General features: G+C 62.3%; 6 protein-coding genes and 1 non-coding gene across 7 annotated transcripts; 3 read left to right on the forward strand and 4 right to left on the reverse strand.

Annotated features, from left to right (window-relative positions):
* Positions 1 to 1,683: 1,683 nt before the first annotated feature.
* LDBPK_161150 (hypothetical protein, conserved) lies at positions 1,684 to 2,796 on the forward strand (the record flags this gene model as incomplete). Its single annotated transcript, XM_003859754.1, has 1 exon — positions 1,684 to 2,796. One exon carries the CDS (start codon positions 1,684 to 1,686, stop codon positions 2,794 to 2,796), a length of 1,113 nt encoding a protein of 370 aa, XP_003859802.1.
* Positions 2,797 to 6,644: 3,848 nt separating this feature from the next.
* On the forward strand, positions 6,645 to 7,118 carry LDBPK_161160 (hypothetical protein, conserved; the record flags this gene model as incomplete). Its single annotated transcript, XM_003859755.1, has 1 exon — positions 6,645 to 7,118. The coding sequence occupies one exon, from the start codon at positions 6,645 to 6,647 to the stop codon at positions 7,116 to 7,118; it is 474 nt and encodes a 157-aa protein (XP_003859803.1).
* A 680-nt stretch (positions 7,119 to 7,798) lies between these two features.
* LDBPK_161170 (tyrosyl or methionyl-tRNA synthetase-like protein) lies at positions 7,799 to 8,512 on the forward strand (the record flags this gene model as incomplete). Its single annotated transcript, XM_003859756.1, has 1 exon — positions 7,799 to 8,512. One exon carries the CDS (start codon positions 7,799 to 7,801, stop codon positions 8,510 to 8,512), a length of 714 nt encoding a protein of 237 aa, XP_003859804.1.
* A 367-nt stretch (positions 8,513 to 8,879) lies between these two features.
* Positions 8,880 to 8,951, reverse strand: LDBPK_161tRNA1. Its single transcript has one exon. It is a non-coding gene; the product is annotated as a tRNA-Gln (tRNA).
* A 430-nt stretch (positions 8,952 to 9,381) lies between these two features.
* LDBPK_161180 (hypothetical protein, conserved) lies at positions 9,382 to 11,310 on the reverse strand (the record flags this gene model as incomplete). The annotated part of the gene is made up of 1 exon (XM_003859757.1): positions 9,382 to 11,310. One exon carries the CDS (start codon positions 11,308 to 11,310, stop codon positions 9,382 to 9,384), a length of 1,929 nt encoding a protein of 642 aa, XP_003859805.1.
* Positions 11,311 to 12,474: 1,164 nt separating this feature from the next.
* Positions 12,475 to 12,828, reverse strand: LDBPK_161190 (hypothetical protein; the record flags this gene model as incomplete). The annotated part of the gene is made up of 1 exon (XM_003859758.1): positions 12,475 to 12,828. The coding sequence occupies one exon, from the start codon at positions 12,826 to 12,828 to the stop codon at positions 12,475 to 12,477; it is 354 nt and encodes a 117-aa protein (XP_003859806.1).
* A 959-nt stretch (positions 12,829 to 13,787) lies between these two features.
* On the reverse strand, positions 13,788 to 14,516 carry LDBPK_161200 (hypothetical protein, conserved; the record flags this gene model as incomplete). Its single annotated transcript, XM_003859759.1, has 1 exon — positions 13,788 to 14,516. One exon carries the CDS (start codon positions 14,514 to 14,516, stop codon positions 13,788 to 13,790), a length of 729 nt encoding a protein of 242 aa, XP_003859807.1.
* Between the last annotated feature and the right edge of the window lie 1,216 nt (positions 14,517 to 15,732).

A 15,732-nucleotide genomic window follows, 5' to 3' on the forward strand; every position in this document is an offset into this window, starting at 1 on the left:
TCACGCTCGCCCACCCCCTGTCTCCTGCGCCTCGATCGCTTTCTGCGTCTGCTAACCTATCCGCTTCGGCTTTCTCTTGTCGCTCTCGTACTTGTCAAGCGGGCTGGGCGTATCTCATCCCGTGGGAAGAACGCGTACCCACCCCATCTAAAGAGGCGGGCAGGGGAAAAAGGGGAAGAAGGGGGGGGGGAGGGGAGGACAGACCACACGACAGGCGAACTTGTCTCGTGGAATGTGAGCGCGTGTATCTTCGACGGCCGTCTTTCATATGAAACAACAGTGTAGGGCACCGCACACACCGGCACACGCAAGGCAGGTCGTATGCCCAAGGATCGGCGAGACGAGGGAGAGTAGGCATGCACGCGTTGCGGGTACGCCACACAGTTGCGTGCGTGCCTGTGTGCGTTTTGCCCTTTCTTCGTGCGCACTCAGCCTTTACCGCTGCTCCGCGCGAGCAGTGAAAGTGTACGGGTGCTGGAGGCGCACTGCCTTGTGCATCGCCCTTCTCACAGGCGAGCGCGGTCGATCCTGCTCTGCCGCAATGCTACTCCGTTCGCTTGCTCGGGGATCGACGTCGAGCGTTGCACAGCACAGGCTGCTGGGTGTGGCCACGCCGCTGCTACGATGCCACGCCTCGCACCATCTTCCTCTTTTCCTTTCTCCTCCATCGATGCGTCACTCGCGGGGCCCATGCTCTCTTTATTTCACAAAGAGAGTCCCCGCTTGCTCGCTCGCCCACCCGCGGTGTAGCCGAGTTGCGTGTACGCCGCTGCCATCGCCTCCTTTCCCTACGCCATCGTGTCCTTTTCCTTGCCGCCTCCGCCGGGCACCTCGCTTTTTCACGTGACAGAGGGCGGCGGGCGGCGGGAGGAGGGCCAACAACTTACAAGCAAAGGCAGCGGCTGCCCGCTTCTTCCGTGTTTTGCCGTTAAGCACACCTCCCCGACGCGCTGCCACTCGCCCCCTTCTCTCTTCTCGACCTCCTCCTGGCCACGAAGAGAGCGGAGAGAGAGGCTTCTACTTCGCCGCTGCGTTTCTCACACACACACACACACGTGTACGCGCACACACAGAGTCCTTTCCTTCGCCACGGCAGGCTATTACTTCTTTTCGACTTCTTTGGGTAGTTGAGGTAGGTGGGGTGGGCTGGCACTGGCGTCTTCGACCCTCGTGTCTCTCTCCATCTTCGCATTGCCGGGCCACACGATGCGGCGTCTTGTGAGCAGCACCCATGCCTCCGTGTGCGGCGGCACTGGTGCCGAGGCGACCTCTACCTGTATGGCGATGATGGAGGTATGCGACGCGCTCTACTCGGGTAGGCGGCGCCGCATCACGCTAATGCCGTTCTCAGCAGCGGCGGCGACAGCGATGACCGCAGTCGCCATGCCGCAGCGGACGTTTTGGTCTGGGCCGCCAGGCAAAGACTTCCTGAGCCATTTCGTGCCATCTAGCAAGCCTACCAAGGTTGTTTCACCGCTTGAGTCGCTGCGGCCACCGGCGCCGCCCTCTGCATCGGATGCACGGCCCTTCGGTTCACTCAACCGCACCAACAGCATTCGCCGCTATGTGAACATCAACGCTGCAGAGGCCGCCCCCAGTACCGCGGACAGCGAGGAAGAAGCTGCGTCTTTTGAGTCCACTGCGTCACCGTCGAAAGCGACCACAGCGCCGGCACCGCCACGTATGGAGCTCTCTCGGCTGCTTCACCGCTATCACAGCAGTTCCTCGACCGTCTCTGCGCCCGCCACCACGTCGAGCAATGAACTCCCTGGCACTCGCCGTGAGGAGGGTCTACTGCCACCGCTGCCGCCGCCGCCGCAGCAGCAGCAGGCAGCTGGTAATTCTACCGTGGCCAAGGCGCAGGCGGCCATAGCGGCAGCAGCGGCATTAAAGCGTCACGTAAACACCTCAGCGTCACTGACCGCTTCCAGCGCATCAAGCACGCGGCCGGAGGCTGCCGATGGCGCCGCGGGCAGTCCCACGCATGGATGTAAAGCAGCAACAAGTCAAGCGTACCGTGCGTCTAGTAGCAGCAGTGACTCACGGCATCACGTACAAGTGTACAGGGAGCACTGTACCATTGGTTGGTCTCCGGACGAATTCTACAGCGTAGTGGCCGATGTAGAGCACTACTCCGCGTTCCTGCCGTGGTGCGCGGGGTCGGAGGTGCACACGACGCGCCGGGTGCGGGTGCCACGCGATGCACGGCGTCTCCCTCCGAGCCCCGCCGCCGCCGCATCGCCTCTAGCCACAGGCTGCGAGGCGGCTGAGTCGGAGCTCGTCGATGCGATTGAGATGACCACGACGCTGACCATCGGCTTCTCCTTTCTCAAGGAGCAATACACGTCGCGCGTGACACTCTACCCAGGACGCAAAATTGTGGCGGCTCTCTACGACGAAGAGGACGTCGATGTCGAAGCAGCGCCGCAAAACACCAGCAGGGCCAGCTCGGCGGCCGCTGCACTTTCCCGAGACAGTAACTCCGCGCTAGGCACGGGCAGCGGCGACGGGTTCGTGCTCTCCTTCTTCAGGAAGGCGGCGTCCACGGCAGGGGTGGCGGCCAAGCGGTCCATTCTCCGGCACCTCCGGTGTGAATGGGAGTTCGCCCCGGTGGAAGGGAAGCCGAACACGGTGGATGTGCTCTTCTTCGTATCGTTCGAGTTCAAGAACCCGATGTACCGCCATCTGATCATGAATAACGTTGTGGGTCTCATGACTCGCAGCTTCGAGCGTCGCTGCGAGAGCCTGTATGGGCCCCCGTCGGCGACGAAGGTGTCGCTGCCGGTTCTGTCCTGAAGAGACGTGTCCATCTCATAATCCCGTTTTCTGGTTCGCTAACACACTGAATATTCGTTGTTCCGGCACCGCACGTGTTGCGTGGGCGCTCTTGAGGATGTGCGCGAGCGGGCGTTCGGATGACACGCACACACGCACAGCATAGCGCCATGGCGCATGCGCAAGAGCAGGGGGAGGGGGGGGCGATTGAGTTCGTCCCGAGGAGGAAACAAGGTAAGGTGCAGCCCCTGCGGTGAAGTTGTGTCAGGGATTCCCACACGCTGGCGGCGTCTCTATCTCGGTGCGGGAGTGTGAATACCAAGGTGCTCGCTGTCGGCTTCTTCATTGCACACCACCCTCTCTCTTTCTCTTTCTCTGTGTGTGTGTCTTCTGGTGCGTACGTGCCATGCTGTATGCCAGGCAGACACCCGCTGATCCCTCGTGACCACTGCCCATGCATGCCCTGTTTCGTGTTTGTTTCACCCACGATCATCATCAGCGCCCTCGCCAGGTTGTGCTTCTCTTCCTCCGCCTGTGGCGCTGAGTAGTGGATGGCATTCTTTAAGCTCGTTAAACAACGAAAGGAAAGCATAGGCATGCACGCATCCTCTTGCAATCTTGCGTGTTGCCCTTATCGCTCGACGGATGCCTCTCTGCACCCTCTTCCCGCGGATGTGTGTGCATGTGCGTGTGCGTGCACACAGGTGGTGAGGTGGGTGGGCGTGGTGGGCACGCCGGAACATGTGTGTGACACTTCAGTCGCCCTCGGTGCGCTGCCCATACGCACAAAGTGCTCTACACTCTCCTTGCCTTCTAACGACACCCACACACGTGCGATCCAATCCGTTTGTGGCTCTCTGCCTCTTCCTTGCTGGCTCGTTCAGTCCTCATGCCACCCCACCCCACCCCTCCTCCATCGGCCTCTCTGTGTCTGCGTGTGTGCTCAGTCGCGCGCAGAACGGAGATGAACCTCCCCCAATACACACACACACACACACACATGTTTACTGAGTGCATAGTCTGTTGCTGACGTGCGCCCTACGGAGCGTGCAGTCGTCTGCGTGCGCGCGAGCGTCAGCGGCTGTCAACCATGCCTGCGTCGTCTCAACAGGCAGGCCAGCAGCGCCACCGGAGCTTGCAGGACGGACTGGTGCGCGACAGCAACGGCCGGCGGGACGTGGCCATTCACCGGATCTACTCCTCCGACTACCACGCACCGACGTGTGCTGGGCTGCCGCATCGTCGTATGTGTTCTCGCCCTCGTCGTCTTTGTGCTGGACGTAGTAGGACAGCAAGTCACCTACCGCCGGGCCACCGGCATGAAAGCGGTCACCTACCGCTCGGTGTGGCAGATCAAGAAGACGAGGTGCACATGGGAGAACGACAGAGCCACGGCAGGAGAACACCGGAGGGGCGGTTCTGGCCAACCCCCGCTGTCGTCATCGGCTTCAACCCTTTCCTCTTCGCAGCCGTTTACACCCTCGTATTGGACTCGCGACGAGCGACCAGCGCCAGTCGGGGTGCTGGCGCGCTGCAACCTGCTGCCTAAGCACGGCGCGGAGAGAGAGAGGGCAACGCGCTGCACAACGGCGGCGAGCATGGCCGCGACAGCAGCAACACCGAGTCTGGCTCCTTTCCGTACGCCAACTCGCACATCTCAAACAACGGACCAGTGAAGGAGGTGCCCCTCACGAGACCCGCGAGGCGCGGCGGCGCAAGCTGGATGGAGATCTGGTCATTTTCGACTCTCACCATGCTTATCTGTGCTGCCGTATGTGCCCTGGTGACCGGCATCATGGCGGCCTCGTACAACAACAGCGAGGTTAACGAGGGCGACGGCACGACACGCCTCACCGCCGGCTTTGCCTTATTCACTGTGGTCATGGTTATCGCCCTCGTCACGTTCATCGCGCTGGGTGGCCCAACCGAGGCACGGCTGCACCTCAGCTGCCCTCCCGCGGTGGAGGAGAGTCGGCTAACGGTGCTGCGTGGGGGTTCGGATGAAGAGGAGGCGCAGATGGCAACGCAGGTGCCGCGGGCAATGGTAGAGATCGCGCCGCGACAGAGAAATGGTGCCGAGGCGAAAGGCAAGGGACGCTGATCAGCAGCAGGCCCCACCCAGCAGCCCCTATTACATGGACTATGCTGATTCCCAAGTCGCACAGGAGCACATCGGCGCTGGTGACACCGGTGGCATGAATGTGGCGCAGGACATCCTGATCGCGACGCCCGGCCGCCTCCCGCGGCTATCTCGCAAGCGAATGGCCGCTACCACTAGGTGTCCGCACAGCAGGCCCCTCTTCCTCCGCCCAAGAGAGAGAGCGAGTACACAGCCGACGCCTGCTACCAGCCCCCGCCGCAGCTCTCCCACGTCAGCGAGAATCCAGAGACGCTGGATAAGCTCAACAGAAGAGAGGGAAATGGGGGGGGGGGAACACGCGTCCTCTTCTCCATCTTCTCGTCTGCGCACGCGCTGGCGTCTGCTTTCGTATGCGTGTGTGACAGGCGGTTCTTTGCGCGTCTTTCGCGACCCTTCCGAGCACAGGCACGCACAACTCGTGAGAGGGGATGCCCCGCCGCTGCGATCGGCGGTGCACTTTTGCCTTCTCCCTTTCACATTTCTGTCGAGCTCGTGTGCCACTGAGGGGCGGAGCAGCAGCAGCAGCAGCAGGCGCTACATTTGGAGCGCGTGCGCGTGCCGTAGGACTTCGGCGTGTTCTCTCACCTGCTCGGTGCGTCTCTCGCTCTCCTTCGCCTTGACGCCTTTCTTCTCCGTTTGGTTAACTGGCTTCACTCCCTTGTGTGTGTGTGTTTCTCTCTCCTCTCGAAGCGAGACGAGTGCTACACGCTGAATGCTGAATGCGCTGCCCACATGAAGGCAGCGCTGTCTGCCATTCTTGTGGGAGGGTGAGGATGTCTGCCTCTATGGTGGGTAGGCCCGGCTGCCCTCCTCCTCGACCCCTCGTCCCTCAACGACACGCGACCAGCCCCACATGGAGGGTCCTTTACGTACATCGACGATGCTATTCGACCTTCATGTCCACTCTCCCACGGGCACGCCCGCAAGCAGATGCACACACAGCCGCAGATCGCCTACCGCTGCGGCACCACGGATACACCCTGGCCGTCTAGGACGAACCGTCTGCCGTCGAATCGGGCCATGCGTGGTACGGGCTCCTCTTGTCCTTCCTCGTTCCTTCTTCCCATACGTGCGGCGCGGTCGGCGCCAGACGGACACTCCGGTGGGCTGCATGCCTTGATCCAAGCGCGCCGCGCTCAGAGCCGTGCTCAAGGGGCGGAAGCGGTGAGCTTTTGTGGTGTAGGCAGCAAGGTGTGGTTCAGGCGCGTGCCAGACAAGAAAAGACATGGCTAGCCAGAGAGGGCCATTGGCCGGGATGGACCGTCCTTCATCCATCCTCCTAATGGCGTGAGACGTCGCTCGGAGCTGCGCTGCTTCGGCCTTTTCCATCCTTTCCCGTCTTTGCCTTTACTCGCCACCCCTGCCTGCCCATCCAATCAACCGTGCCGGTGACTGGGGAGGCGCCAGGGTGATGGTGATGGGGGAGGGGCACCATTTTGGGAGGAGTCTTGAGAGAACGATTGGTAGTCGGCAGTGCTTGAATGGTGTACAAGTAGCCCGCTGCACGGCTTTCCTTGCCAGCGTCTCCGTTCTTCCTGCGCGCCTCTCTCTACCTTAATCGCCTCGCTCTGTCGCCGCCTCCCTCCTCCCTCTCCCACTCGTTGTTTTGCACTTGGAATGCGCGGATGCCGCCTCACTGGCGCACTTGCAGTTCTCCACTCTTTCTCGCCAACTGCGGAGGTGAAGGGGCGCACATATCCCCTCCTCCCTCCGCCTCTCTGCGCCTCACATGCGAAGGCTCTCCGGCTCGCCGATGGCGTCCTCTGCCCACGAAGCAGCTGACGCCGGCAGCGGCGACGTGGATATGGCGGGGGTGCAGGTGCTGGAGAGCAGCGTAGATTTCATGTCACTCTTCTACTGCCACCTCACTTCTTGTCCGCCGCACGGGCCATTTGTGTACTACGCCGCCATGACGCTTCTGAGGCGTGCGAAGCGGCGGTACGGCGCCAGCGGCAGCAACAGCGTCACGGGCGCGGACGTCTGCAGCGCCTATGCGTCGTGGAGTAATGACGCGATGGGTTCGGACGGCGCAGCTGCGGTTCTCCGCGCGCTGACGATCCCGAATGTGATGGCGCTGATCGAGAAGCGCTATGATACGTCACACTTGTCGAACTGGCCGCTTCTATACGTGCCGGCAGAGATACGCAGCGCGGATGTGGACGCCCTGATACAGCAGCGGCAGCAGCAGCCGCAGCAGGGGTAGTGAAACGCAGTTGTGAAACTGGTGTTAACGCCTTGCGGTGTTGTTGCTGCAGCGGAAAAGGGGCGCTGGGAGGGTAACGGTTGTGTTCTCCGATGAACCTTGCCGTGTGTTGCGTCTCTCTCCCTCTGCCTTCGAAGACCGAAACTAGAGTTGATGAGACCCGCACAGAAGACACAGGGAACGCAAAAAAAAAAAGATGGAAGCAGCATTGCATGTGCGAAGGGAGAATGGCAGCGTCTCGTGCAGACCAGCCCCCGCCCACTTACCTCCTCCTCCCCCCCTCGCACACACGCGCACACACTCCAACAGGCATAAGTAGCATGTCCACGCGTCCAGCGTTGCGATTCTTGCCCTCTGCTCGCTGTCCATGCCGCACCCACCCTCCTCCAGCGGCATCTCTCACTCTTTCGCACTTCGTCTTCGCGTCTCACACTCCCTCTCGGCTTGAGTTGATGCGTCACTCGCTTGCATTCCCTGCGCCGCGCTCGTGCGACGCTCGCTGACCAGTGTCGCTGCTGTGTCTTCTTGGCCTCCACTGATTGCCCTTCACAGTTGCTGGCCGCTTCCAACCTCTAGCTGATCACTCGACCGCACACTGTCACACGACTCTTCGGTTTTTCAACTTTCCCTGCCGTTACTCTCATCCTTCCCAGTAAAGTTCACAGACACGCCCACGCACGATGGCCTCGCATGCTGAGGGACGTCTGCTGCGCCGCTCGGTGCCCTACGTGGAGTCGTGGATCGCGGAGCTGACCCCCAAGCCTGTAGCCTCTGCCGCTGGTGCCGCTCCTGCTCCGAAGGGCAAGGCGAAGGGTGGCGCTGCGTCGACTGGCACTGAGAACGCCACGGCCATGTCGCGGTGCTGCTTCGCGGTCGGCAAGGTGCTGGAGGTGTCACGCCACCCGGAGAGCGAGAAGCTGTACATCGAGAAGATTGACCTCGGCGCGGAGTTGAACATGCTGAGCAACAACGAGCCGCGCACCATCCTCAGTGGATTGCAGGAGTTCGTAAAGGAGGAAGACTTCGTGAACCGCCTCGTGCTCGTGATTGCGAACCTGGAACCGCGCAAGATTGGCGGCATTCCGTCCGCTGGCATGGTGCTGTGCGCCTCCACCGGCGAGGACCCGCACGACCCCGCGTTGGCTGGCCAGGGGGAGCGCAAGGTGGTGCTGCTGGACATCCCGGAGGGGACGGCCGTCGGGGAGCGCGTAGTGTTCGAGGGGCACGACATGCCGTACGAGCCGGTTCTGAAGAAAAAGCTTGCCAAGAACTTTGAGGAGGTCATGAAGGACGTGTGCAGCAGCGCCGACGGCGTGGTGTGCTGGCAGGGGAAGCCTTTCCAGACCTCGGCCGGCGTCATCAAGGCATCCCTGTGCAACGCTCGTATCTCGTAACCACAGAATAAGTGGAAGAAGACGAAGGGGAAGGGGGGGAGCTCGTGTGTGCGCGTCGCGCGGAGAAAGCCGCACGCCCCTCCCCCCTCCCCCCGAGCACTACAGTTTTCGTCGTCTCCCTTTTAACAACCTGCCACTGAAATGAACCCCACACATCGAAGGCAACGAAGAAGTCTGCGCTGGCAAGACGAGTACGCGCGCGCTTCGGCGCTCGCACGCCTCCGTCCTTCTCTGTCGGGTTGGCGCCATCCATCTCTGTCCAACGCGACGTACACCACAGAAAAAAAAAGACACGCTCTCACCTCCGCACGCTTTTTTCTACACACATCCCTCCTCCATGCGCTGCCGAGGTGCTCGGGGAAAAAGTCACTCCTACCTGGACTCGAACCAGGGTTATCGGATTCAGAGTCCGAGGTGATAACCGCTACACTATAGGAGCGCTCGTTGAAACGGCGCCCGGGATGTGCGGCATGGCCCCTCCCCTACCGCCGACGCCCGACCAGGCCTAAGCGGGGGTTAGGCTGGCGTGTGCTGGCACCGAGGGCCTTTCCGGCGAGAGGTTGGGGGGGGGGCTTTTTGGGGGGTGTTGTGGGCGTGGCTGGCCGCATTGTTCTGTGCACGGTGTGTGTCGCATCGGCGCCCTTCAAGTACGGGCGCGCGTGACGCACACCGCTTGCGGCGTGTGTGTGTGTGGCGTGCGCTTGGTCACGGGAGGGGGGGCCGGGGACTCTCGTACTCTTTCAATGCCACGGGACGCCTAGGCGTCGCCGTGTCGGTGCAACAGCGAGGGCATACAGGAGCAACACATCCTAAGAGAACGAAAGAAGAGACTCGAGTAATCACGCAGCGCGGTGAGGTCGTGCAGCCGCTCAAACCGTCGGCCGTTCCCACGAGGTCGTCTTGGTGGCGTGGTTGATGTAGAAGGTGCGACCAGTGCCGGGATCGACACGCGCCTCCCACGGTGGCGGCAGCGCAACCGCCCCACTCTGCATCGGCGATGGCGCGTTCGGCGGTGTCGGTGGTGGGGGCGCCTGTACCGCCGGCTTTGGCCTCGTCCAGCTCGTCTGCCGCGTCTTGTCATTGACGTAGAAGGTGCGGCCGGTGGCAGGGTCGACGCACGGCACCCAGTCGCCGTCACCGCAAGCCTCAACGTTTCCGCTAGACGGCCGCACCGCGGGCGGCGGTGTGGGCGCCACTGCCGGCCGCTCCCACGACGTCGTCTTGGTTTCGTGGTTGATGTAGAAGGTCCGACCCGTGCGAGGGTCCACGCGGGCCTCCCACATCGCCGGCAGCGCCATCGCGCCACCGCCACTGGCATGGGAGCTGACGTTCGCGACGCTTGGCGGGGCCGCGACACTCGGCTGTGGACGCTCCCACGTCGTCGTCTTCGATTTGTGGTCAACGTAAAAGGTGCGCCTGGTCTGCGGGTCCGTGCGCTCCTCCCAGCCGTCCGGTAGCGCACTGTTCAGCTGCGGCTGCAGTTGCGCCGCGCGCCACGCCTGCACCTGCTCCTCCAGCTCCAACTGCTTCTGTGGCCCCAGCGGGTGCTGCCACGTCGAACGCGTCCGCCCTGTTGTGTCCGTGTACGCGTAGTAGTGACGCTGCCGCGCTGCATCGTAGACGAGGGCCCACTCGACTGGCAGGGTAGTGGACACCATCGGCTCACCAAGAGACGCCGCCACGCCCGCGACACCGTTGGCGGTAGAGAGGGGTGATGTGCTCAACGGTGGCGGCATCGCTGATGGCGGTGAGGCGTGCTGCACCACCACCGGTGGGGACGTGGTGGTAGTGACGGTGTGCAGCGGGCCTGTCTCAAAGAATGAGGGCGCAGCTGTTGCTGTTGCTGTTGCTGCTGCTGCTGCAGAGGCGGTGAAGGGCAGTGCCGGCACGCTCGCCTGGTCCTTGTCGGCGATGCCGCTGGAGGAAGCGTTGCTGCTACTTTGAGAGGTTGCCGCCGCCGGCTGTGGCCCGTTGGGTGGCGCAAACAATTCAGGCACCCTGGGCGCCGGAGGTGGGGCCACAGCGGCGGCTGTCGATGCTTTCGGCATCACGACCGTTGCACCGGTGCCGGTGGTCGGCTTCTGCTGCTGCAGGCGCATCTGAAGCGCCTTTAGCTCTGTCAGCGCGGAGACGGACAGGTTGCCCTTCTCCTGCTGCTGCACCAGCGCCAAGGCAGCAACAGCGGCCTCTGTGCTAGGCAGAAACGTGACGCCGTCGTGCTTCGCCATTGTCGCCACGCCGCCTGTTGTGCCGTACCGCGCTGACGCGTAGCCGAGCAGTTCCTCGGCCACCTCATCGCCCTCGTACACGGCAAACACAATCTCGCCACTCTCCCGCGAAGCGATCAGCTCCATCGCCGTGGAGAGGTATGCGTTGGGCGTTACAAGACAGAAGGCAAGCGCCCCGTGGCCATGTGGGGCGACAGCGCTGTTACCGCCGCTGAAGCCGCCTCCTCCGGTGGGCAGCAGCGACAACTGCAGCAGCTTCGTGCACAACGCGGCGTCAACCGGGGTGCCGGGGCGGCCGTGGATGCTCTCCAGCACGTGCGTCTGGAAGCGCAGGCGACGCAGGGTGGAGATGACGAACATGCGCGGCCCCTCCTCGAGCCCTTTAATGAGCGCAGAGGAGAAGAAGATTATACGGGAGACAAGGGCCGTCACTGCGGTGTCGGCACCAACTGGCTGCAGCAGCTGTTGCTCAATCGCCGTCATGAGCCGCTCCACCGCCGCCTTCACTTCCTCCTCCGAGGTGGGCCGGAAGCCGCTGAGTAAATAGTCGCCATCAACAAGAAGGTGCATGGTGCTGGTGATCACGATGAGCCACGCTGATCTACAGGGGAACGCAACGGCAGACGCACTAGGGGACAGCACTCAGTGCTGCGATGACGGTGAGGTTCGACGATGCGCGTGAAACGGTGAAGAGAAAAGCAGTGCGCCGATGAAGGCAGAGAGAGAGGTGGGGGGTGGGAGGGGGGAAAGACACGATGCGAGCACGAATCTGTGGCGTCTGCGCGTGGGTGGACCAGCAACGACAGGGCACAGAGCAAACCATAAGAGGGATGGAGAGTGTGTGCGTGCGCTGGTGATGGTGGTGGTGATCGAGGGAGAGCAAGAGGCGGGGCAGAACATGCAACACAAACGCTAGTAGCAACGACGCAACAGAAACCGAAAAGGAAGGGGAGGGGAGGCGAAGCGAAAGAGGCGAGATATACCCGTCAATACCTTGCCGGTAGAGAGGGATGGCGTATGTGTGTGTGTGTATGTATGGAGAGGGGGTGGGGGAGGGGTATGTGTGTGCTCTGCGTCGCAGCACTGTCGCAGCAGGCGAGTTGGTGGGTCGGTGGTGGTGGATGGGATGATCGCAGGGGACTGGGTGCCGTGCTGCTGCTACTGCAAGTGAAAGAGAATACAGAGAGAGGGGGTGGGAATGCTTTTACGTTGGAAAGGACCTTCGAGCCACATGCTTGTGCCGTCAGGACCGTAAAGGACGAGGGCGAGCCAGCGAGGGGGTGGGGGAGGTGACAAATTCGGTGAAGCCGCGGATGAGAGCGGCACAAAGTCATGAACGCCTGCAAAGGAACAGGAAAGGCGCGCACACACGCACGCACACAGATCGGCCTGATGAGGGTGGTGGTGACGGACAAGAAGCACGCGACTGCTCGCACTCCCGTCATACCCTCCCAAACCGTGTGGGTGTGCGCGCCACGCCTTGACTGCCGCGCAACCGCCTGCGGGGGAGAGGGGCTGTTTCGAGTGTCGTATACAGAAGCAAAGTACGTACACACGACTCTGCGCGCTTCTCAGCAACGCATATGAACGCTCCGCATGAAGTTGGGCAGCGCTACACTTGCCTCTTCCGCCTCTCACTGGCCAGATCCACCACAAGCCAACGGTGTGGTGAGGCAGTGCAGGAGCACGAGGAACCGTTTCTGCTGTTGCCGCGTCGTTCTGGGGTCGTCGCAGCTACGCGTCCGAGTCCATTTCGCTCTCGAAGTCGTCGCTTTCGGAGTCGGCGCGGGCGCGTTTTCGCTCACTGCCGGCGGTCACTTCAACGGCGGTTGTCTTGAAGGGGTCCAGCCACAACTGCACCTCTTCCTCCACTGACTTTGCATACTTCTCGTTGATGAACAACATCTGCGCCGCCGGCGACGAGGCTGCGCTGGTGTTTTGGAAGAACACGGACACACTCCCTCGATTGGCGTCGGAGTTGCTGATCCGCAGCAGCATCTCAAGCGCGGACGGATCGCGGCACGTCACAGTTGCCCCGCGCTCCGCCTCCACACCCGTGAGCAATGCCTTCAACTGCACATCCGCCATGGCGCATGGGCACACTGGAAAGGTGGAGAACGGAAGTCGACGTGTGGTATGAGTGCTGTGTGTCGTAAGTTGAGAGAGAAGAAGTGGGGATAAAGCGGTGATGGCGGCGGCGGAGGAGGGGGCGTCGGGCGGGGCCGTAGGACTCGCAGCACCTCTCCGCTGCGCTCCCATCGTTTCCAAGAGCCCATTCCATATGTGAGGTACTTTCCAACGCGTCCAGTCCGCGGCCGTGCAGCATCCGTCACACGCCCCCGCCATCCAGTGCGAGGCAGCCGCCAGACACGCGCGGTACAGCAGTGCGCCGAATCCGTCACCGCAGCAGCGCCCCTGCCGCAAGCTCTGCCCACTCCATGCTCCTCGGGCTTCCCCCCACCCCACCAGCAGGGCAGTCAGGGCTGGGGGTGGCATACACCTGAGTCACGCCGACACCCCGCCCATGATGTGGACGGCGCCAACGTGTGTGTCGTCGCAGGTCGCTCCGAAACAGAACAGAACGAACGCTGCGGAAGGAAGACGAGGGTTTGCCTTCTTCCACTCGCGTATAACCCGTACACGCCACACGCACGCTGTTGGACTCGCATGAAGCGCCTACATCGCCAGCGACCCCCTTCTGACCACAAGGGGAGACGGAGAGAGAGACAGATGCGTGTGTGTGCTGCGCGCCTCTCTCCAGATCACAGCAACGAGAGAGCGTCGCACCCCGCGGCGATGACGGCACAGCGAGAAAGGCACATCGTCGACCGAGAGACCGAGAAAGAGAAGGCGTCGCCGAGACGCCACGGCTATGTACACAGAGGAAAGTAAACACATTACGGAAGAAGGAAGCACGTCGGCTAGAGAAGACTTCGGAAGCCGCACGGCTCAAGGATGCCGTGCGTGTATGCGGACGCGCATGAGAAGGAGGTTGAGGACGCTGAACGGTGGGCAACAGAGTTGTTGCTGCACGTGCCATCGCCAGATCAGCCTTCCTCCACGCGTTGGTTGAGAAGCTCTTGCCGGGCGGAGGCGAGGTAGCTTCGGATCTCATCCGCCTGCATCTTCTTGAAGCTCAGCGCCTGGTCCTGGCACAGCCACGAGCGATGCAGAGCCTCGTCAGCGATCATGTCACGCGTGACCTCGGGTTGCAGTTCAAAACGCCTTGCCTCATACTTCAGCTGACAGAGACGCGCGTGGCGGTACTCCTTCGCCATCGCCGCCACAAGGCTACCGGCATACAGCCGCTGCAGCCGCTCCACCTCCATCCGGTCATCCCGCTCACTTTCCTCCAGCAAGAAGATCTGGTAGAGCTGCCGTTGGATGTGCGCAAAGTATGCCAGGCGCATCACTCGGTCCTCCTTTTCCGCCGCGGCGGCTTCCTGCGTCTCGCGCATCACCTGCCGCCGCCGCGCCGCAATCCAGTGTTGCCCTTCGGAGTTTTCAATCTGCTTGCGGCACCGGGGCTCCTCGGCGAAGGCCAAAGAGCGGCGGTGCAGCACCTCCAGCACCTGCATCACGTCGTGGAGAAAGTGATGGTAATCTTTTTGTATGCCCCAACGCCACAGCGCCTCCTCCTCCATCAAGCTAAGGGTGTTCGCGTCGCGGAGGGCCGCCATGGCGGGGAACAATGTCTTTTCCTCACCCAACACCATCTGTATCAGCTCTTCCTGCTCATGGCGCACGAGCTGCTGCCGAAGCTCGCGCTCCCACATGGCCAGCTCGCATATCAGCTGCTCGTACTTGGTCGTTGGCGTTGTGAGCTGTTGGGCAGCGGCGGCGGTTTCGTCGGCGGAGAGACGACAGTGGAAAGAGTGACAGAGGCATGCAAAACAGCCGCTACCATCTCTTGTGCCTGTATCCGTGCTCCCTGCAGTGGCGCTGCCGTCGCCGCTGTGAGGTGACTTGTCCGGCACAACACAAGTGCCGGCGCTTTTCAGGTTGTGGCTGAACGCCTCTCTGCCTTCCCGTGCGCACAGCATCGAGGGCAAGGTCGGCGACGCCGTGTCAAGGACCGCCGGGGAGCTGTGGCCCTGTGATTGCTGCGGCGAGACGCATAGCACCGCCCAGCCGATCTGAGCACGTCTGTGTGCTCGAGGGATGATGGTGGGAGGGGCGTGACCAACGAATAGAACGAGGGCGAAGTCAGCAAAATAAGAACGGCGCTGCGACGCACAGACGGTGCCGACGCACGAATGGGCGGCGTGCGTGTGTGCGTGTAGCGGAGGAGCCGATCTGACGTGCAGAGGAGCACACAGGCACGGCACAGAGAGTCGGAGCGGGAGAGAGGACGGGAGGGGTGAAGGCGAGATGTGTAGAGAAGAGGACGAGAGGAGGACGCTGAAGAGCGACTGAGGCGGGCACGGGTGCATAGAGTTTGCTTCGCTTGCCCCTCTCCCCTTCCCTCATTGCTAGGGAGGCCGCCACCCTCTCTCAGCTCTTTCACTGTGGCTGCTGCGCAGATGGCCCGTGCTCCAGCGGCGGAGTCGCAGCCGGGAAAAAGCGCACCCCATCACGACTTAAGACAGGGCACGTCTGCAGGCAGAGAGAGAGGCGAAGGAGCTCCCCCATGATGGGCGTTTACCGTGGTGGGAGAGAGGAAAGGATGTCTCAGCGGAGGGCACCTCATCGTGGGGCCAGATGAGCACCGCTACAACGCGGAGGTGGGTTTGGATATGCAACCCCGTGGGAAGTCCTGCACGACGAGTGTAGAGGGGGTGACGGACCCGGCAACGACCTTCTTCCAGGTGCTTCTTCCCATGCACCGGGGCCGCTGGACTCGCAGCACCTCTCCGCTGCGCTCCCATCGTTTCCAAGAGCCCATTCCATATGTGAGGTACTTTCCAACGCGTCCAGTCCGCGGCCGTGCAGCATCCGTCACACGCCCCCGCCATCCAGTGCGAGGCAGCCGCCAGACACGCGCGGTACAGC

Source organism: Leishmania donovani, chromosome 16 (assembly GCF_000227135.1).
Source record: "Leishmania donovani BPK282A1 complete genome, chromosome 16".
Classification (NCBI taxonomy): Eukaryota; Euglenozoa; class Kinetoplastea; order Trypanosomatida; family Trypanosomatidae; genus Leishmania; species Leishmania donovani.